Below are 22,423 nucleotides of genomic sequence, written 5' to 3'. Positions count from 1 at the left end.
AAATAATGCCCTTAAGTTATGCAACTGATAACATGATTAATATGGAAACTAAATGCATCACAAGACTTCAATCTTGACCTCATCTCTCTCTCATCTCTCTCTCAACTATCACCACAAGAAAACTTACACAAAATAGTCATTTAATCATGCAAATTAATCACCTATATTAAAGGAGCTAAAATGATGAAAATCAACATTAGCTTGAATATTATTTCTCAATAATAACAATCAAAGAAGTACGGAATATGCGGCCTTGAGTTAGATGCACCTTTGCAAGGCTCCTATTTCTAATGGGATGCATGCTATATTTTATCAGAGGTTATGGCACATTATCGGATATGAGGTATTGGTTCTGTGAGTAATAATATACATAATCGTTCTTGCTCGAGAAAGATTAATTGTACTAATATTGCTCTTATTTTAAAAGTTAAATCTCCTAGTGCTGCATCTGAATTAGGCCTATTAGTTTATGCAATGTATTGTATAAAATAGCTTCTAAAGCATAATAATCTCTAATAACTCTCTTATAGCTTTGAAAAATTTTCACTCTATAAAAAAGAGAAGTAACAACAAGAAAGGGTGTGTTGCAATGAAGTTGGATATGAGCCAATCCTATGATCGAGGTAAAGTGGGGTTTTCTTCGGAAGCTTCTTTTAACGATGGGCTTTGATGGTAGATGGGTGAATTTGATAATGAGTTGTGTGGCGTCGATTTTATACTCTTTTATCATTAATGGAAGAGTTTGTGGTTCTGTTTGTTCATCCAGAGGATTACGTCAGCGTGATCCTCTTTCTCCCTTCTTATTTATTTTAGTTGTTGATGCCTTTTCACAAATGATTCAGTAGATAGTAAACATCAAGGAGCTTCATGGAGCAAAAGCTAACCGAAATAGTCTAGAAATTTCTCACCTTCTTTTTGCAGATGACAGTCTTCTCTTTTCAATGGCTACCCGACAATACTATAGTTGATATTTTCAACAAATATGAAGCAACATCCAGTCAGAAAATTAACTATGAAAAGTAGGTGTCTTTTAGTAGAGGGATAAGATGTGAGAAAAAAGAAGAATTGCTTGATCTTCTCCATATGAGGCAAATTCACAAGCACTATAAATATCTTGCCATTCCCACCATCTGTAGCAGATCTAAAAAAGTGATTTTCAGATAACTATTAGATAGAACGTGGAAGAAACTGAGAAGATGAAAGGAAAAGTTACTATCTAGGCACTATATACATATCTTATGGGTGTTCATAATAAAATTCCAGCAGCAATTATTCGGGAAATCCATTAAGCTATGTCTTTTTTTGGTGGGGAGGAAAGGGTGAAGAGAGGAAAATGCACGGGTTAAGTTGGTAGAAAATGTGTAAGCCAAAATGCATGGAAGGCAGGGATTCAAGGATCTTAAAGTGTTTAATGATTCTTTATTGGGTAAACAGGTTTGGAGATTATTACACTAGAAAAATTCCCTATGAGTCATGTGATGAGAGCCAAATACTTCCCACATGGTGACATTTTTCAAACATGGTTAGGTTACTCGAATAGCTATTCCTGACGTAGCATTTGGAGTGCGAAAAGTTTGGTGAACGAATGAATAATATGGAAGGTTGGAGATGGAAATTTAATTGATTTATGGAGTGAACCGTGTGTGGGAGATTTATTATGAGTGAGCGAGTTAAAGACTTGAATGTTGTTGGTGATTTGATGGGTGAAAATGGAAAAGAGTGGAGAGTTGATGTTATTAAATAAGACCAAAGTTGCATCCTTGCTATTCCGTTGAGTTCAAGATGTTTAAAAGACGAGTTGATGTCGGCATATTCAAAAGATGGAATTTACTCGGTGAAACCCGCTTATATGCTTGGAAAAAGGGGAAATTTAGATGATTTTCATAGGGGTTGGGGACTGTTATGGAGATTGGAAGTTTCACCTAAGGTGCGTTACTTCTTGTGACGTGTCACCACAAACTCTCTTCTGTTGAGACACGTACTTAAAAGGCATCACTTAGTTAAGGAGGGTTGCTCTCGTAGTGCTTGGGCGTTGATGAAACTACCCACCACGCTTTCTTCACTTGCGCACATGTATCAATGTTTTGGGAGGAGATGGGGTGCCATGAATTTGTGTGTGGTGATGAGGATGAAGAGATGAGTGAATCATTGGTGAGATGGAGTTCTTTAGACAAAAGGTTCAGAAGGAGTGCTACCTAATGTGGAACCTATGGCCAGAGAGAAACAAGTTGGTCTTTAAGAAATCCCGCCAACCATTTGTTGTTGTGTGCCAAAAAGTTTGTAGATAAGTTGATGTATTCAATGAGTATACCACTCGCATATATGGAGGTGTCACAAAGAGATTGATAGTTAGCCCGTCTCGATGGTTAGCACCGCCCAATGGTATTGTCAAAATAAACTCAGATGCGAGTATTCGAGAGGATGGATGGATTGGTCCCGGGGTGGTAGCGCGAGGCTCAGATGGAAAGGTTCTCTTCTTGGTCGTGCGAAGGGTGAGAGCTTTTTGACCTCCTGAAGTTGCTGAATGTAAAGCCATTCACATGGCAGTTCGCTTAGCCAAGAACCATGTTATGCGGGATGTGATATTTGAGTCCGGCTCATAGGTGGTTGCAATAAGATTAACAAGAGTGGCCCTCTTTTTCTCGGATTTAGATGCAATTCTTGGTGATGTTATTGCTATGTGTAATAAATTTGCTTCTATTAATTTTTTGCATGTTAAAAGAGATGAGAATATCGTTGCCTATAATATTTTTTCCTTTTAATAATTCATACAACATGATATTTCTTTCTTTCTTTCTTTTCTTTACTTTTTGTCAATCTTCAAATTTTTATTCTTTTCCTTTCTTACAATATATTATTATATTTTATGAAAGAAGGTAATTCCTTGATTTGAAAATATGTTACATCCTAAGATATATACTAGCCAAAGATACTAAAGATTACAACAAGTAATTAGGCTATAAAAGAGGCTATAAACTAGGAAAGAAGTTACACCAAAATATCTACAGAATATACAACATAATATGAAAATCAGGAAGATTTTCATATTATCTAACACACCCCCGCAGTCGAAACGGGAGGAGGACGAACGCTGAGACTGTCCCGAAAGTCTTCAAAAAGAATCAATGGGAGACCTTTAGTGAATATATCCGCAATCTGATAGCGGGAGGGGACATGTAACACACGAACTTCGCCCCGGGCAACCTTTTCTCGTACAAAATGAATATCCATTTCAATATGCTTAGTTCGCTGATGTTGAACCGGGTTGCCAGCTAAGTAAATAGCACTCACATTGTCACAGTACACTAAAGTAGCTTTCTGAATCGGACAATGTAGCTCAAGAAGAAGGTTGCGCAACCAACAAGACTCAGAGACGACATTTGCAACCCCTCTATAATCGGATTCAGCACTGGAGCGAGACAAGGTGGTTTGTCGTTTAGAGGACCAGGAGAGTAAGTTATCACCAAGAAACACACAATAGCCAGAAGTGGAACGACGAGTGCCTGGACACCCACCCCAATCAGCATCAGTGTAGGAAATAAGAGTGGTGATGGAGGAGGGATACAAATGGAGCCCATAATCCAAGGTACCCTTTACATATCGAACAATGCGCTTGAGAGCGCTCATGTGTTCCTCCATAGGCTGATGCATAAAGAGACATATCTGCTGTACTGCATAAGAGATGTCAGGTCTAGAAAATGTGAGATACTGCAAAGCCCCAGCAAGACTCCTGTAGAGGGCTGGATCACTACAAACCACGGCAGACTGAGCACTCAGTTTAGGTTTAGTATCAACAGGAGTAGAAGATGGCTTACAAGCAGACATGCCTGCACGTTCAATAATTTCTTCTGCATACTTACGCTGAGAGAGAAAGAGACCGCCTGCATGTCTAGACACAGCAATACCCACAAAATAGCTCAACAAGCCCAAATCTTTCATAGCAAACTCAGAACCAAGAAGTGTAATGATGGACTGACGGAGGGTAGTAGAAGATGCAGTCAGAATAATGTCATCCACATACAAGAGTAAATATGCCATATCTGCACCCTTACGGTAGATGAACAAAGAATGATCTGATTTGCTATTAACAAACCCAATCTTAGTGACAAAATCGGCAAATCTGCGATACCAGGCACGAGGCGCCTGCTTGAGGCCATATAGAGACTTTTTCAATAAACAGACATGATCAGGATAGATGGGATCCCTATATCCAACAGGCTGGTGCATGTAAACAGTCTCATGTAACTCACCATGTAAGAAGGCATTCTTGACATCAAGCTGATGCAGAGGTCATCCTTTAGACAATGCCAAACTGAGTACAGTGCGGATAGTAGCAGGTTTCACCACAGGACTGAAGGTCTCTCCACAATCAATGCCAACACGCTGAGTTTTCCCATCACCTACAAGACGAGCTTTATACCTCTCAAAAGAACCATCAGCTTTTTCTTTATGAGCAAAAATCCACATAGATCGAATAATATTAGCATCACTAGGACGAGGAACTAATTCCCAAGTCTTATTTTTAATTAGAGCATGATACTCATCATCCATAGCCTGTTTCCAATTCGGGTCACGAAGGGCCGACACAGGGTTACGGGGAATAGGGGATCGATCAACATGGGTCACAAGAGAAAAAAACTTTTTGTGCTTATATATGCCATTTTGACTTTGGGTGACAGGCCTAGGCTTGAGATGTGGTAGGAGAGGCCGACGGGTGAGGGGGAGAGTTGGCTCGTGGAGGGGGCGCAGACCCGTGCGAAGGAGGAGGCCCAGCCACACTGCTGGGCTGCTGGACAGACGGGCCAGAAGGAGGCCGAGAGATGCTGGGCTGGGCAGAAGGCCCAGATGGGCAGGAAGACGAGCTGGGCAGCTCGTGAAGTATAGGAGAAAGGGGCCGAGAGTTTTGTGAGTTGTGGGCCGAAGGGGAAGGAGAATCCAAGGAGCCAAGGTGATCCAAGAATTCATAATGAGAGGAGGTAGGAGTGTGGAAAGATGAAAATGGGAAAGAGTTTTCATCAAACACAACATGCCGACAAGTGATGATTTTATGTGAGGAAAGATCATAACACTTATATCCCCTATGATTAGTAGGAAAACCCAAGAAGACACATGGAGTGGAACGGGGTTGTAGCTTATGGATAGTGGTGGAGGGAAAAAGAGGGTAGCAAAGACATCCAAACACACGCATATGTGAATAAGATGGTTGTTTGTGATAAAGAGTTTGAAGTGGAGATTCAAAGGCTAGAGTCTTAGTGGGAAGAATGTTGAGGAGGTAGGTAGCCATCTGTAAAGCATGATGCCAAAAGGTAGAGGGAAGGGAAGCATGAGCCATAAGAGTGCGTACCATATTATTGATAGTACGGATTTTACGTTCCGCTTTACCGTTTTGAGAAGAAGTGTATGGACAAGAAAGACGGAAAGAAAGACCATGAGTTTTACAAAAGTCCCAAAAAGGAGCATTATCAAATTCCCTCCCATTATCACATTGAACATTTTTAATCTCCCGTTCAAATTGCGTGCGGATATATGTGCAAAAATTAAGAAATGTGGAATAGACTTGTGATTTCTTAGCTATAGGAAAAGTCCACACATATTTTGTATAATCATCCAACACAACAAGATAGTAACGAAGGCCACTAGAACTTAAAACAGGAGAAGTCCAAATATCACAATGAATAATATCAAACGGCATGGAAGTAGTAGTAGACAAATCAAATGGCAATTTAACATGTTTCCCAAGAGGACAAGACTTGCAAAAATCAGACATACTACTTTTATTACACTCAATAAAATTATTATGTCTAAGAGAGTCCATAACAGGTGAGCCAGGATGACCCAACCGAGCATGCCAAAGAGATGGCGCAAGGGCAGCAAAAGAAGATGGAATGGAAGCCGAATTTGGTAATGTGGTGATGGGATATAGAGCCCCTTGACTCTCACACCTCATGAGTGGTCTTCCCGTCAGAAAATCCTTCACAGAAAACCCAAAAGGATCAAATTCAACAGAAACAGAATTGTCAGTAGTAAACTTTCGAACAGAAACCAAGTTTTTAATGATTTCAGGTGCATGAAGGACATTTTTGAGAGTTAAAGGAGGGTTAGACAAAGGCAAATGTGCGTCTCCATAACCACGAATTGGAATACTATGACCATTTCCGACAATTATACCATTAGAAGTGCTCAAATTAAAATAAGAATTTAAAGTACCTTGGGAAGAAGTCATATGAGAAGTAGCTCCCGTATCCATATACCAATTCGAATCCGGTGGATTGAGCCCAAGAGTGTGCAGGGCCGCTTCAATATCAGTAGGAACATTAGGAACCTCAGCCGAAAAAGCCTGCTGCCGTGGCCCTGATCCAAGAACACCGGGCCCAGTACTCTGCGGAACCTGCTGTCTGGGCTGCCATGTGGGCCTCGTCCAGCCTTGGGTAGGGAATGGGCAGGGAGGATAAGCCCAAGGAGGATAGGCCCATCCCCCCCCCAATACCCAGGCGCTGCTCGCGGTCCAGTAGCCTGCTGCTGGGCATGACCAGGCTGGCCACCCCCGGGTCGACCCCCACTGCCGGAATAATTCCGGCCACCACCACCGGGATTATGCCGGCCACCAGTACTCCCCCCAGAATAATTCCGGCCACCGGAATTTTTATTTTTTCCATGATTTTTATTTTTGTTTTTGCCACCATTATTAATACGAGTATGGGGGGGTTGGGTATTGGATGATGAATCAGTATGAGAGACAACCATAGCAGAGGAATCAGAGGTTACCTTTTTGGCCAATCCGGCTTCTTCAAGAACAAGCATAGAACGTGCTTGATAAAATTGAGGGAGAGGATCACTTTGGCGAAGTAACGTACCAATACCATTGTAGGCCTCTGTGAGTCCCGCAACCATTTGAAGAACAAGGCGATTATTAGTGACAGGAGCACCAACATTCTTTAGTTGGTCGGCCAACATTTTCAGACGTTGGCAATATGCTGAAGCATTAGGAAAATCCTCCATAGCCGTATTGGAGAATTCTTGTTCCAAAGTAACAGCACGGGAAGACTTGTTGTCTTGGAAAATATCCCGAAGCCGTTCCCACGCCTGTTGAGCCGACAAATCAGGCTCAAGAATGGTATTAAGAAGATCATCGGAGATACTAGCGTAAATCCATTTTAATACGTGGCATCAATAGTGAGCCATCCCTCCTTGGCAGCATCAGTAGAAGGAGGTATGGTTTTCGACGTGGGAATAATATGTTCAATGACTTGATGAGAACGTGCATGAATTTTGAAAAGCTCCGCCCATGTAGCATATTGCACGTTTTCCATGTCAAGAACAATGGGTAGATTGTGTTTAATATTAGAAGAAGAGAGAGAATGGAGAGAAAGAGAAGAAGAGGAGGAAGAAGAATTTTCGGTCATGGTGGCCGACGGAACTAGGGTGTCCGACGAGAATGAGAGGTGGGCGGATGACTAGGGCAGCGGAAAACCAATGATACTTTCCCTAGAATCTGATACCATGAAAGAAGGTAATTCCTTGATTTGAAAATATGTTACATCCTAAGATATATATTAGCCAAAGATACTAAAGATTACAACAAGTAATTAGGCTATAAACTAGGAAAGAAGTTACACCAAAATATCTACAGAATATACAACATAATATGAAAATCAGGAAGATTTTCATATTATCTAACATTTTATACTCTAATTATTATTTTACACTTACATGTTTGTTCTAATCACAAACAATACTCAAAGTAATATGTAGTCTGAGTACTTTTTATGAGATTGATCATTCTTTCATGGTATAACATATTTTGACGATTTATCATACATGTACAAAGTACAAAACAATAATAACTTTTTTTTGTAATAGCATTTTTGCACACCCAACTAAGTTACGGGTCGTAATTTAAAATTTGGACTAATATCTTTGAATTTCGAAACCACAAAGTAAAGATTTTGGATAATCCTTAAGACTGCATATATCAAAACTGGACAAGAAAGTGCCAAATAAGAGTGGGTGTCTTGAGTTTTTGTTATTAAGAAAGTGTTACATTAGACTTTATTTTGGGTTTTATCATTCATGTAGATAAAAGAAAAAGTAAAACAAATATTGCTTGGCCATATATTCTAGATACATGCTGGGATTGGTAGATTAGAAATGTGAATATCTCTGTTCTCATCACTTAATTTTAGGGACATTCAACATCTTGAACAAATTCATACTACTAATCAATTGATTGACTTATATTGTTTCAAATATATCAGAAAATGATTACAGGCATCCATTGTATAAATGGATTCAACGAAGAATAGTCTTCTATTACTCTTTTACCAGTCACTCTGTCAAAGTTACAATTATTATTAACCAACAAAAGGTTAGTAATTATTATTGGTTAACAAAAGTTCATCAATTCTTGATGATAAATCTCTATGAAATATAAGGTTAGGTACAAGGATTTCTTAGCGTATCTACTACTCATATCGTTGACTTATGTTCCAAAGGCTTTGATAAGACCCTGATTTCACAAATAGGAAAAAAAAAAAACAATCTCTAAAGGTCAAAATCATCAGCAAGACTCATCAGCAAGACTAATTATTTGATGATTGACATAGTCTAACATAACTTAATTCGTTTTCTTACCATTCGGCTGGGAATTAAAAAAAACCCGAAGTATAAGACTGCTTGTAAATAACCATGCTGAAGTTTTGTTGTAATGGTGATCTTAGTGCTTTGTTTAATTCACATAGAAATACATGGAAAGTGGGATTGTTTAATTGTTTACTTGACTAAAACATAAGAATGGGTTTGGTTGACATGAGATTTAGATGCCTATAGAAAGTTGTATCTTATGAGATGCTTCTTCTAATTTTTTTTAGTTGACACATTTCTTTAGACACACTTATCAATACACTAATTTGAAACTTGATCTATATACTTAACAATAAGTAAAAATTATAAAAAAGATTGATATTTTAGAAATATAATTTGAAAAGAATATATTGAAACTATGATGTATAGTGCACAATACATGTGAATGTCCCATATTAATAAAAGAAAATAGATGGATTCACTTTGTAATGTAAAAGGGCTACTCCCTTTATAGCCATATGGTTTTAAGGTTCTTTGTCTTGTGATGTGAACGTTCCCTCCTTTTGATTGGTGTGGCCCAGGATCATATTTAACATGGTATCAGATCCAGGCCCACAATTGGGACCATTAATTTGGTTTAGGCCAATTGAAAAATGGACCTTATATGTGAGGGGGGTGTTGAAGCTATGATGTATATCTCACAACACATGTGAAAGTCTCACATTGATAAAGAAGAGAGATGGGTACACTTTATAATACAAAGGGGTTATTAACCTTATAAGTAGAGGTGATCATTTTGGCCCGGCCCGCGAGCCCGGCCCGGCCCGTTTTTGGGCCGGGTTTTGGGCAGAATTTTTCGGCCCGCGGGCCAGGCCCGACCGTATTTTTTTTTGGCTTTGGACGGGCTTTGGGCATGCCAAAAACAACTTTTTAGTCTATTTTTCGGCCCGGCCCGTTTTGGCCCGCTAATTTAGGCACGAAATAGCGGGCTTTGGACACAAAAATTCGGTCGAATTTTGGGCCAGGCCCGGCCCGACCAATGGGCAAATTTTTTTGTCCGCGGCCCAGCCCGGCCCATGATCACCTCTACTTATAAGCTATAGCCATATGGTTTTAAGGTGAAACCTTATTTGTCATGTGAAGTGGACTCTCTCTCCTTGTGATGGATGCGATTTAGACCCATATTTAACATAATATAACAAGATCAAACGAAACTATAATTTAATAGTAAGTACAAATCAAAAGATGTTCAAAGTCATGTATGTTAATAATGCCAAAGTCAAAATGAAATAAAAAGAAGGGAGGAAGTAAATCCTAAAGTAGTTTGGTTAATACTTCCCCCGTTTCTAAATAAGTGCAACATTTGCATAGTATTTACTATTCACAGTTTAAACTTTAATTAGCTTTGGTGATTTACATTTTAGGAAAAACATAGTCGTGTGAGATCTTGTTAGATTCATCTGAATGTGAATTTTTTTAATATCAACTTTTTATAATTTTTACTACTTATTGATAATTGAAGATATTAATGGTTAAAATAATGCATTGGCAAACGTGAAAACAAGAAATGTTGCACTTATTTAGAAACGGAGGAAGTATTAAGTAAGTTGCATTTCGTAGGAATTTTGATTGACCAAGAGGGAGGTGGGTACCCCGGTTGATTCAAATATAATGCCTGCACAAATATTTGAAGTTGAACTTTGACCATTAGTTAATCTCAACACATGTTAAAAAAAAGTATAAGAAAATAATATTATTATAGCATTTTTCAAGACAAATCTAATGGTGTAATTTTTATTTATCATATTATAAGTTATATTTGTGGTTAAAATCAATTTTCGTGAAGTGTGCATCATGCCTTATAAAGACGAAACTAATTATTAGGCCCGGACTATGCTCCATGTAAGAAAATATTTCATCTATTAATATTTTAATTTAAAATGATAACACTAAATACAATTTGGTCTAGCGGTTAAAACTTTAGTATATGAACTTGAGGTCATGGAATCAAAACCTATACTATGCAATTTCTAAAATTTTGTATTATAAATGGATTACATGAACTAAAAATCCATAGAGAGCATCACGTGACACAATTCCTTGTTTAAGAATACCTTTTAATATATTTACTAGTATTTTGACCCGGGCGATACCTCGGCGGGTTAGTTACAATTATCAAATATATTATTATTATAAATTTCATAATTGACTCTATTAATTTTTTGTAATATTTTGTCTAATGCAAAATTGAAAAATGGGCATTATGGTATGATAAGTTATTTTAATAAAACCTCTAAGAAATTGGGGTTAAAAAATAACAGTTTCAATGAAATTTGGGTAAGAGAATGTTATTACTTAATAAAAGGGTTAAAGATAAAAAAAAGTCTGTCTACATGTTGTTATAATTACATGCATACAATTAGAAGACTTTATTATATTTTACTTTGAAACATAAAGCATTGAAATTGTAATTGATTAGTGCCTAGTGGTTAAATTCTCAAATTTTATTTCAAAGGTCATATGCTCGAATCCTTGTAACTACACATTGTTAATATTCTTGAATGAGATTATAAACATGTGTATTAGAAGCTTATGAAGAGTGCCACGTGGTACTGTTCCTTGATAGGAATGTCTTTTAATACATTTGTGTATATATCGAATAGTTTGTAGGCCTGGGCTGTCCTAGGTACTTATAGATTTTGTTATTAATATTTGATTTATTTTAAAATAATATCACCAAATAGCATCTGATTTAGGGCCTGTTCTCCCCAACTTATTTTCAGTTCAGTTCAGTTCAGTGCAATTCAGTTCAATTCAGTTCAGTTCAGTTCAGATCAGATCTGTTCAGTTCAGACCAGTTCAGTTCAGTTCAGCTCTTGACAATACTTTTACTCTCACATATCACTATTCATTGTAGTTCAATTCAGTTCAGTTCAATTCAGATCAGTTCAGTTCAGCTCAGTTCAGCTGTTTTATGTCGAAGAGAACAGGCTTTTAGTGGTTAAAACTTTAGTAAATAAACTTAAAGTCATGGGATCAAATCCCTTACAATGCATTTACTTTTTTTTATGTTGTATATGAATTATGTGTAGTAAAACAACATAAAGAAAAGCGTCACATGTCGCCGTTCCTTGGTTAAGAATACCTTATAATATATTTGTATAGATAGTTAGTTTTTCGTGTTTCCTAAAATTTACATTTCCTCGAATTTTACTATTTTTTGGTTCCAACCAAACAAGTATATCATCTATATATTCCTATAAATTTGTATTATTACCTTGCTCCATCTTTACGTTTGGGTGCAAATCAAACAACTATTCTATCTATAAATTATCATCAAATTATGTTTCCCTTATTATTTACTAGCCTCATATGCACACGATGTGTGCGTTAATTTCAAAATTTGGTATTCTATTATATACTACATTCATACTATATTTAGAATTAAACTTTATATGTGATAAATAGATTAATTTAGATATATTAATTCGCTAATATAAAAAAAAACCTAACAGAAGTTGTGACCATCCTTTATTATTGATCTTTTGTGAAAGAATTTTGAGCAGAAAGAACATAAATAATGAATTGGTGTGACTGAATTAAAGAGTATTAAAGGTAGTGAGTGTTTCAGAGTTTTTAGGTGGACGCCATATATACCATGTTCTCTTTAAAAAAAAGTTCAAGATTTTTTGTCCATTATTAGATCGTTAAGGGTAATTTGGTATTTTCAGAGGGGACACGATCTTTCTCCTCCGTTCCCTTATATAATAGAGATGATCAATCAAACAAACACTTTCAATTTTTTAAATTACATATCTAATTTTTTAACGTATATTCAGTTCTTAAATGTTACTCCTAAAAATAACCAAATAAAATACAGTAAGAAAAATAGGAGAGAAATTGCAAGATAGTACCTTGCAACTAAAAAGCTACTTCCTTCATTTCTTTTTATTAATCCTTGGTAATTTATTGTGAAGGAAAAACATATTCATGTGGGATCTTGTTAGATTGGTCCAAGTGTATAATTACCAAAAATATAATTTTTATAATTTTTAATTATCAATATTTAACAATATTAATGATTGAATTTATGCATTGACAAATATGAAAGTTAAACAATTACAAGTAAAAAGAAACTGAGGAAGTATTTTATTTGTTAGGAGATCACAATTCACAACTAAAAAAGTATGATTACTAGTGTATGAAAGAACAATTTAAAGGAGACGAGAGGTATGATAAGATGTAGCCACTCCAAAATCATGCAATAAAGTAATAATAATGTCTAACAAAAATCACTATTTAACTTAAGAAACTAAAAGAATTAGACAAGATGATTACCTTAGACAAATAAAAGTAAAATAATGAATAAATCTAATCTCCTACTCCTATCTCACAAAACACAACAAAATCTAAAACAACCGTATTGAAACAGTTGTGTGTATTTATATACGTTCACGTGTGTTTGTCAACCAGGATTTGTCGGTCAATCTTTATAATTCGTACTACATCTACATGTCTCCCAAAAAAAAATAGAAACAAAAATAAAAATATAATCTTTTATTTACTATTCAATAATTCTAATAACATTTATTTAATCATTTATACACCCCTTATATAAAGCAGACCCCTTTTAGGGAGATTTGTTGGTGTGGACAAATTACAAAAACATTCAAAGTTTCGTCTTCCTTCACTTGTCTTTTATTCAAACAAAACAAACAAACCCTTATTTCTCTCTCTAAAACATTGTTCTTTTTCCCTTGAAAAGATGGAGTTAGCTTTGAGTTTAGGAAACAGGGGAGGAGGAGTAGTAGTAGAAAACAATAGTGTTGGTTTTTGCATGGGATTAACATCATCATCATCAAATAAATCAACGGCTGAAAAAGAAGATGAGAATATGAAAGATGATGATCATCATCATCAAGAAAGACGTGATAACGTGGGCTCTTCTTCATCGTCAGATCCATCACCGCTTCAACTTGATCTTTTACCTTTTTCACCTCTTCCTCGTTCTACTCAACCACCTCCACCTCTCCGTTTTCCTTGGCTTACTGATAATTGTAAAATTTCCTACTTTCTTCCTTTTTCTTTTCATCAATTTCCCTTGTTTTTATATCAGATTTATCAAAATAGTGCATATATTAATGACATTTTTTTTTTGTACTTTCTCAAAATAGGGGTGTTTTGGAAAGTTATTTTTCACAAAAGTTACAAAAAAATGATGTTAATATATGCAAATAGAGGATATATCATGTATCGGATGTATATTTTGTAGTTTTTCATCCATTTTTACTTATTCTTTGAAACATAGTATTTTCTAATTTATATGAAGAAATTTTCTGTAAAAAAAGATTTGAAAGAAGGGAAAAGTCAAGATCATAAGAAGCATTCAAACCACAAAAAATTATTTGTTTCCTAATAAGGAGAAACGTAACATAAATAATTCGTGATGCGTTTAATTTCCTACAGTTTTTATTTTGTTTGATTTATTTATTTATGAAAAATTAATGTTTTTAGCTCCTTCATTAAATTTTGTCTTGTGAAATAAAGTGCAGTAAATGGTTAAAGAAAACTGAAGAGAGTTGACTTGTTATGATATTGGTAAAGTTTTTATTCTTAGTGGGTTTATGAATTGGTAATCCAAAAACTTGACTTTTTTTAGTACTTTTTGTTATGTGGGACAGTGAGTTCTGAACCGGGTTCATCAGACGGACCGGGGACCAAAATAAATGAAGTGAACCGGCGGGCAGCGGTTGGACCGGCGACGGAGGAGGTGGATGAACATTCGTCCCCAAACAGTGGAACGTCGTCGTTTATGGAGTTCTCACTATATACTAGTAATAATAATAATAATAGTGGAGGAGAGAGAAAATCAGGGAGGAGAGAAAATGGTAATAATTATGGGCAAGAAATAATAGGAATAGTAGGGGGTGGTGGTGATGAAGGAGAAAGAGGTGCAACGACTTCAAGAGGAAGTGATGATGAGGAGAATGGATCCACTAGGAAAAAGCTTAGGCTTTCTAAAGAACAATCAGCTTTTCTTGAGGAGAGCTTTAAAGAGCACCATACTTTGAATCCTGTAAGTCAATTTTCTTTTCTTTTCTTTTTTTTCTTCCTACTTTTTTTTATTTATTTTTTCAAGTAATTATTTCATATGTTTTACATTTATTTCACAATAAAGAGTGAAACTAATCCTAAATAAGGTAAATTGTGATATTGTTTTTTTTAAGGGTAATGTTATATGTAGACTTTAGCGTTTGTTAAATACATTTCTTTAAATGGAAATAGTTTAAGAATTCAAGACACATTTTCACATCAACTAAGATAATAAATGTTTAATTTAATATTTTATTTCACTCAATATATAGTTCTTACGGCTGTGTATATCATTTCCTTTTTTTAAAAAAAAGTATTGTATTGATTAAAGAATACTCGGAGTAATTAATATTTCATTCGTTCTAAAATAAATACCTCATTCAAAAAAAATTAAATAAAAAAGAAAAATGTCACTTATTTTCAAATAAAAGAAGTATTTTGTTGTAAAATAGGACTAATTTTAGTTCAATTAAATCCATTAAGTTGAGTTTAAATAAGTTGCACCTTGCACCCATTTAGATGTTTCTGGATTCTCTTTGCTCCGAAACTTTAGTGGGGTTCCATTGAATTTCAAAAAATTACATATCTAACTTAAATTATATTAAATATATATATATATTATAAAACATGAGTTTGGTTTGAAAATATTACTAAAATGGCATGTATGAGGTATGTGCAATTCAAAAAAGAGCATGAAGGTGGTGGTCCATTTTTTCTAATCAATTATTGTCAATAAACATCTGTTGAATTCTGTGGATCATGCTTTATGATACAAACATATATATCCTCGTAATTTACTATCTAGTTTACTTAGAATAATGCTTCCACTTTTACATATAGAATTTTGATTATGTGCACTTTGACATTTCATTTTGGTCAAAACAAACAAAATATGTCTAAGGATATAAGTAGTATAATAAAATAAAATAAATTATATTACTGACTTTAAAAGTTTAACTATATATTGCTTTTGGATATTTTTAAATATTATGTGTATTATTCTTTTTTAATAAGGTAGGGAGAAATCTTAACAAATTAGGGGAATAAAAAGGATTCCAACTTATTAAGGATGAGAATTAATCTCTGGACTTCTTGAAACCGGGAGGAAACCCCTAAAACTAAATTATCCCTCCCTCTCGTATACTCCCTCCGTCCCAAATAATAGTTCCCATTTTATTTTGCAAAGTCTTCAAGACGTACCTTTGACCTACAATATCTTCTATTTCTTATTAGTAAAAAATATAAACAGTTGATATTACGAATTTACACATAAAGACGAATCTAACAAGACCCCTCATGAATATGTTTTTTTGTATACATTAGTAAGAATATTTGGTCAAAGTTTTTAAAAATTGACTTCTAAAATAGAAATGTAAACTATATTTTGGGACGGAGAGAGTAATATATTATGTGCACTATTTGCACTCTTTCTTTCTGAACTAATAATGTATAGTGGAGTATTTCTTATGAAACTATTTATACCCCATGTTTTATAAATTCATAAAATATAGTAGTATTACGATAATAATATTATGAATTTGTTGTATGTGTGAGTGCAGAAGCAAAAGCTTGCATTGGCAAAGCAACTCAATCTTCGTCCTCGTCAAGTGGAAGTTTGGTTTCAGAATAGACGAGCCAGGTATTATTATTATTATTCCGTTCTTTTAATTTATTTCTATAGTTTTACATATTTGAGTAATTTTATTGTTCTCTAACATCATTCTACATCAATATTTTAAAAGAAAAAAATGCCAGAATCTCTCGTCGTTAGTTGTTGTCCTATGTGAATGATATCTAAAGATGCTAGATCCAAAAAAATTCAAGTTATCTTTGATTCTGACCGTGAATAATTTAGGTTGGGCTACATTATTTTTGCTACTCTTTTTGGCGTAGAGAAACTTTATAGCATAAGAATATTAGTAGTACAACCACTTTTTCTATGCTCTTTGTTTTAAGAGTCAAAATACATTTACTTAGACCATATATTTTTACTAACATGAAGCAAGAAAAAATCTTTATCACATAATTCATGTTCATTTTAATTTGTATATTACTGTAATACTTTTTATAAATATATAATTATAGATATTAATTGTCAAATATATGTCTTAAAAGCCGTAATTGCAGACATTGAGCATTAATAATATTGCTACTCTTTCTGTCAAAAAAAAAAGCCGCAAAAAAATACTTCTAGGAGTATTTGGTACCTTTTTTTCTTTTTTTTTTTAAAGAATAAAATGAAATTTTCTCATTTTTATCACCCATGGGACACATCACTGAATCTTTAATACAAGTAGGTTGCCAAAATCTAAATCTTTATTTCATGTAGGCTGCCAAAATCTTTTACTGGTTGATAGACTTGGACTTATGCTTGCATTGACCTCTTCTATAAAACAAAGAAAAAGTAAAAGCAAATTTGTTTTCTCCCTGATTGTCAGCAACAAAAACTTCGGATTATTGGTAGGCATTTTGGTAGGTTAGTTATATGTTTTTTTTAAAAATATTGACTGTTTTTATCTCAAATAAAGAAGAATATTTAATATATTTTCAATAATGAATTACAACCCAATTTTCACATATTTCTCACAATATTGTCTCCATAAGATATATGCCTCGTCGTTTTTTTTATAGTTTTCTTGTGTCGCTAGATATGTACACTTTTACGTACCAATTAGCAAATGTATAGACCCCACTTCTTTCTTTTGGACCATATCAAAATCGAATTTTCAGTCTCTTAATCAATCTTACAACATACTGCTCATCTAATGGAACAAATTTATACATTAGAGAATAGAGATATCAAGGCATTGTTGTTAAAATCCCGATTCGGATATTACGATACTACGATTTTATGATCCTGGAGACCTCACCTATCCCGATCCTACCCAACACAAAAAATTCACATGATAGGATTTTAACACGATTCTATGATCCTACGACTCTACGATTCGATCCTACCTTATAAAAATCATAACGTAATTTCATATATTATATTTTTCCTATTAGATTTTGATCGCATGTTACTTTAATCTTATAGTATTGAAAAACTATCACCATTTGCTAATTAAAAAAGTCATTGTTAATGTGTAAATTTTTAACATGAAGTTCTCACCATATTCTAGTTTAATTATCTATATTTCACCGAATTGTAGTATCTTACGATCCAATCCCATCAATTCGATTCTACCAATCCTTACGATTGAAAGTAGGATACCAATCCTGATAACATTGTATCAAGCGATACTGTAATCTTTAGGTATCTTTGTTATTATAGTACCTTGTGAATGATATATTCCCTACATTATCGTAATGTAAATATATATCTTTGAAAATCTCATTATTTCTCAGTATCTTTGTTCTCTTTTTTTTTTTTTTTTGAGGGGACAGTATCTTTGTTCTCTAAAAAAAGCTGATTTGCTATTAACCAGATAAATGTCTATAAATCTCTAATATACCCTCTTTAGCTGATAAACACAAAAGTACAAAACTAAAACAAGGAAAAGACGAGAACAATCCCAAGTTTGAGCAATTAAACATAATAATTTGACAAACTCTTAAAATGATCCAAAATTTGCTATATTATCACATGAATAAAGTGATGATAGAGGACGTTAATATTTTGTGACTTCTTCATCACTTATAAAAAAAGAGTTTTTTGTCAGAAACGACCTTTTAAAAGTGCCATTTTGTCAGAAACAACCTTATAATTTTTTTTTTGTGACAAACAACCTTTAAATGGGATTTTCTTGTCAAATCAGACCCTTCGACCATTTTCCGGCATTGACTTGATTTTTTCCGGCCAAGACTTGATTTTCCGGCGAAGACTTTTTTTTTTACCCCGTTCACTCTCTTTTTCCCTCCAATTTCTTATTGCAAACCATTATCTCTCCTCTCTTTCACTTCCTTCATTAACCCCTCATTCTCTCACGCATCATCTCTCTCGCCTTCTTCTTCTCTCTCCTCCACCTTAGGGATGACAAATGGGCGGGGCAGATGCGGATACCCCTAAATCCACACCCACCTCCACCTAAATTTTCCATACCCACAACCTACCCGCCAACCATGGCGGGTACAAGTTTCCATATCCACCTCCGCCCACGTGGGTATAAGGTTATACCCACACCCGCTCCACCACCCAAGTGGATATCCATTACCCACTTATAACCGTCCATCACCTAGGTGGATTTTCCACCCGCCCACCTGATTTATTTTCTATATATAATCTATTATATAAATTAGTTATTACAAACATCCATTTCAAAGAAAACAAAATACAAATTCTTAGTATTCATATTTCTTAATTATTTTTTATAATTTTTTAGATTTATGAACATAATTCTTTATTTTATAAAAGATAAAGTAGTAAATATTATACGGGGTGGATGGATATGGGGCGGGGCGGGCGGATATTGGGCGGGGCGGGTGGATTTGGGGCGGATGTGACCTCATACCCACCACCTACCCACCACCCACCCACCACCCATGGCGGATTTGACTTTTCGTATCCATACCCACCCACTACCCACCAAAGTCATATCCATACCCGCCCCAACTGGGGCGGATGCGGTGCGAAACCCGCCAAATTATACCCACCTGCCATCCCTACTCCACCTCGCTGAACAGTGCCACTGAACACCGCCATTGCTGCTCATCCTCTTTCCTTCTCTTCCAAATTTGTCGCCTCTGTTTTCTGTCTCCACTCTTATTGTTAATGGCAACAAGCTTGTGGGGGGAGGGGGGGATTTTCTTAGGTTAGCAACATTGGAGGGCCATGGTTTCTTACTAGTTAATGGCAACAAGCTAATTTTTTTGTGCAACCATGGTGAAATGAGAGAAAAGAGATGAAATGGCAAGTTCACAAGAGATTCAAATGGAGGATGACATTTGAAAGAGAGGAGAGAGAGAATGGTTTCTTTAGGTTTGAAATAGGGGACTCTTCCCTAGGCTTCCGGCCACTGCTGATGTGGTGGTTTCTTGTGCGAAGGAGAAGGCGAGAGGGTGAGGATGGAGGATGGAGGATGGAGGATGGAGAATGGGGGGAGGATGGAGAATGGGGTGAGGCTGGAGGTTGGGGTGGGGTTGGGAGGAAGAAATTGGAGGGAAAAAGAGAGGGAAGAGGGTAAAAGAAAAAAGTCTTCGCCGGAAAAATCTAGTCAATGCGGAAAATGGTCAATGGGTCTGATCTGACAAGAAAATCGCATTTAAAGGTTGTTTCTCACAAAAAAAAATTTATAAGGTTGTTTTTGACAAAATGACACTTTTAAAAGGTTGTTTCTGACAAAAAACCCTAAAAAAAATTCTTTCTTCTCAAAGTGATAAAGAAGTGGAAAATTAATTTTATCTATCATATGCGACAAAATAACAAAGTCGGGATTATTTTGAGAATTTATCAAATTTAAGATTACATTTGTAGTCCAAACTTGGGTTTATGTATGCTTTCCAATTTCCTAACAAAAAAGAGAAGATGTAGTAGAACATATATTCCTTGTTTTCTTTTAAATTTTTGTTTGTAGGATTCGTTTGCCTGATAGTAAGGTCATAAAATATAGTTGTTGAAAGCAAATCTTTGTGTTATATTCATTGGGATATGATATGGAAATATGAATATGAGAGGAGTAAATGTTAAAAGCAGTTGGAATGTGAAAATTGGATATGACACAGGACCAAGTTGAAGCAGACAGAGGTAGATTGCGAGTATTTAAAGAGGTGCTGTGAGACGTTGACAGAAGAGAACAGGAGGTTACAAAAGGAGCTTCAGGAATTAAGAGCCTTGAAAACCTCCCAGCCTTATTTCATGCAGCTACCTGCTACTACTCTTACTATGTGCCCTTCATGTGAGCGTGTGGCCCCCACTTCTACTTCTACAGTCGTGGCCGCTTCGTCAGCACCGGCAACCCCCTCCACATCGTCCGCAGTGACTGTTGCCGCTAACGGCACTGCCGTGGCTTCCGGGAGCACCAATGATATCACATTGTCTCTTGGCAAGCCTAAGGTGTCCATGTTGCCCTTTTCAAATGTTCAAGCCCATCAGGCAGCTTCATGAAATATAGAGTGGATGTTTTGGTCTTTTTTTAATGTACAAAATGAAAGATGGGATGAGGGCATTTTAATTTATTTTTTTCTATATCTTTGTGGTTTTTATCTTTTCTTGGTTGGATTCTTTAAATTTGATAATTATTGTTTTGGTTGGATTGCTAGCTTGTGGCATTGTAGAGAGTTTTAGATGCTTCAAAGTTGAAAAAAAAAGGATAGAAGAGACAACTGATATGACAAGCTAAATGGTGTTCATACATTAGCAGAAATGATCCTCTCCATATCTCTTAAAATGTTGGAATTTTGGCTTTTTAAGGGGGTTCATGATGCTCGCTTTGTAGTTCACTCATGATGTTATCATATTCATATCCACCAATTTTCAAATCAATTTATAATACTTTTGGCTGTCTATGGTTTCGATTCTTGTGAAAAAAAATTTATAATCAAATTTGTTCAACTTGTTATTGACTATTTTTATGATAAATAAAAAAAGCTTAGAGAATTTTTGAAAATTTAAGAAAAACTATTTTTATTGACTGTTATGATATCTTGTTTATTAAGGAAAAATTGTGACCATTAATATTTTTATTCATCAATTACTAGACATTATAAATGATTAATATTCTTTCAAAATATATATTAAAATTATCAAATAGGAGTATACATAATAACCATTGTTTCTTAGGAATATATATTAGTATAATAAAAAGTTTATATTTAAATAACGTAAAAATTTTTGTGTTACATAAAGTAATGTACAAGATGAAGTAACTGCAAGTGTTTTAAGAGTCAAAGTAGTTACAAAATTATTTTTTTCACATACAAGGAGACAAGCCCCGAAAATAGAAAAATGGAAATAAACTGAGTAGATTCTCAAGAAACGTATTGAAAAATAAAGTAAGGCCTTGTTTGGTTGACAAAACAAATCAAGGAAGTGCAAATTTCTAGGAAGTAGAAATATATGAAGTTGTTTGATTGGCAAAATCATGGGAATTTGCACTTCCTAGGAAGTTCTACTTCCCACACAATGGGGGAAGTTGCTTACCTAGTTCCCCCTAGGTAAGTGCCACTTTCCATGGGAATTCTATCTTCCCATAGCCTACCAAACAATATTGTTTACTTCCTAGGAAGTGAAATTTCATGGTAAGTGAAAAATCAAGGGAAGATCAACTTCCCAAGTGCAACCAAACGATACCTAAGTAAATTATTGTAAAACGAAAGGAGTATCGTCAATTAAAGAGAAATAGAGTTTAACACTCTAGTTAAAGCGCTTCTAGAACATTTTCTATCTCAATAGTATTTTTTATTTGAAGCTTTTCAAATTCAATTTGTCTATTAAGTGTCTATGAAGATACGAGAATTGGTACACATATATTTATTTTTAGTTGTTTTGTCACCTTACTAAGGGTGCGTTCTGTTCAACTTAAAAAATTAAGTTTCAGGTCCAATAAGTTCAGATAAGTTCAGATAAGTTGCAATAAGGTCTAATAAGGGCAATAGGTTCCAATAAGGTCTAATAAGGTCCAATAAGTTCCAATCAGGTGCAATAAGTTCCAATCAGGTGCAATAAGTTCCAATCAGGTCTAATAAGGTTCAATAAATTCCAATCAGGTCTAATAAGGTCCAAATAGTCAATGTTTAATAAACATTTGTAGGGTGCGTTCTATTCAACTTATTGGCCCTGAACTTATTGGACCTTATCTGAACTGAACTTATT

General features: G+C 35.0%; 2 protein-coding genes across 2 annotated transcripts; one reads left to right on the top strand and one right to left on the bottom strand.

The window, feature by feature from the left end:
- Positions 1 to 6,219: 6,219 nt before the first annotated feature.
- LOC125495732 (uncharacterized) lies at positions 6,220 to 7,049 on the bottom strand. Its single transcript, XM_048640535.2, has one exon. It carries the CDS (start codon positions 6,997 to 6,999, stop codon positions 6,220 to 6,222), a length of 780 nt encoding a protein of 259 aa, XP_048496492.1. The 5' UTR covers positions 7,000 to 7,049.
- Positions 7,050 to 13,204: 6,155 nt separating this feature from the next.
- On the top strand, positions 13,205 to 20,975 carry LOC104889179 (homeobox-leucine zipper protein HOX11). The gene is made up of 4 exons (XM_010674334.4): positions 13,205 to 13,637; positions 14,262 to 14,656; positions 16,233 to 16,312; positions 20,335 to 20,975. The coding sequence occupies exons 1-4, from the start codon at positions 13,346 to 13,348 to the stop codon at positions 20,714 to 20,716; spliced, it is 1,149 nt and encodes a 382-aa protein (XP_010672636.2). The 5' UTR covers positions 13,205 to 13,345; the 3' UTR covers positions 20,717 to 20,975.
- Positions 20,976 to 22,423: the final 1,448 nt, after the last annotated feature.

This window comes from Beta vulgaris, chromosome 3 (assembly GCF_026745355.1).
Source record: "Beta vulgaris subsp. vulgaris cultivar EL10 chromosome 3, EL10.2, whole genome shotgun sequence".
In the NCBI taxonomy this organism is placed as follows: domain Eukaryota; kingdom Viridiplantae; phylum Streptophyta; class Magnoliopsida; order Caryophyllales; family Amaranthaceae; genus Beta; species Beta vulgaris.
Note: the sequence above shows the minus strand (reverse complement) of the source record. Positions and strands in the feature narration are given on the sequence as shown.

Bases quoted from the DNA above. Each gene is read 5' to 3' on its own strand.
- LOC125495732 (XM_048640535.2), bottom strand. From the start codon at position 6,999: ATGGAGGATTTTCCTAATGCTTCAGCATATTGCCAACGTCTGAAAATG.
- LOC104889179 (XM_010674334.4), top strand. From the start codon at position 13,346: ATGGAGTTAGCTTTGAGTTTAGGAAACAGGGGAGGAGGAGTAGTAGTA. The intron at 13,638-14,261 runs GTAAAATTTCCT...TATGTGGGACAG, and splicing joins TCCTTGGCTTACTGATAATT to TGAGTTCTGAACCGGGTTCA. The intron at 14,657-16,232 runs GTAAGTCAATTT...GTGTGAGTGCAG, and splicing joins AGCACCATACTTTGAATCCT to AAGCAAAAGCTTGCATTGGC.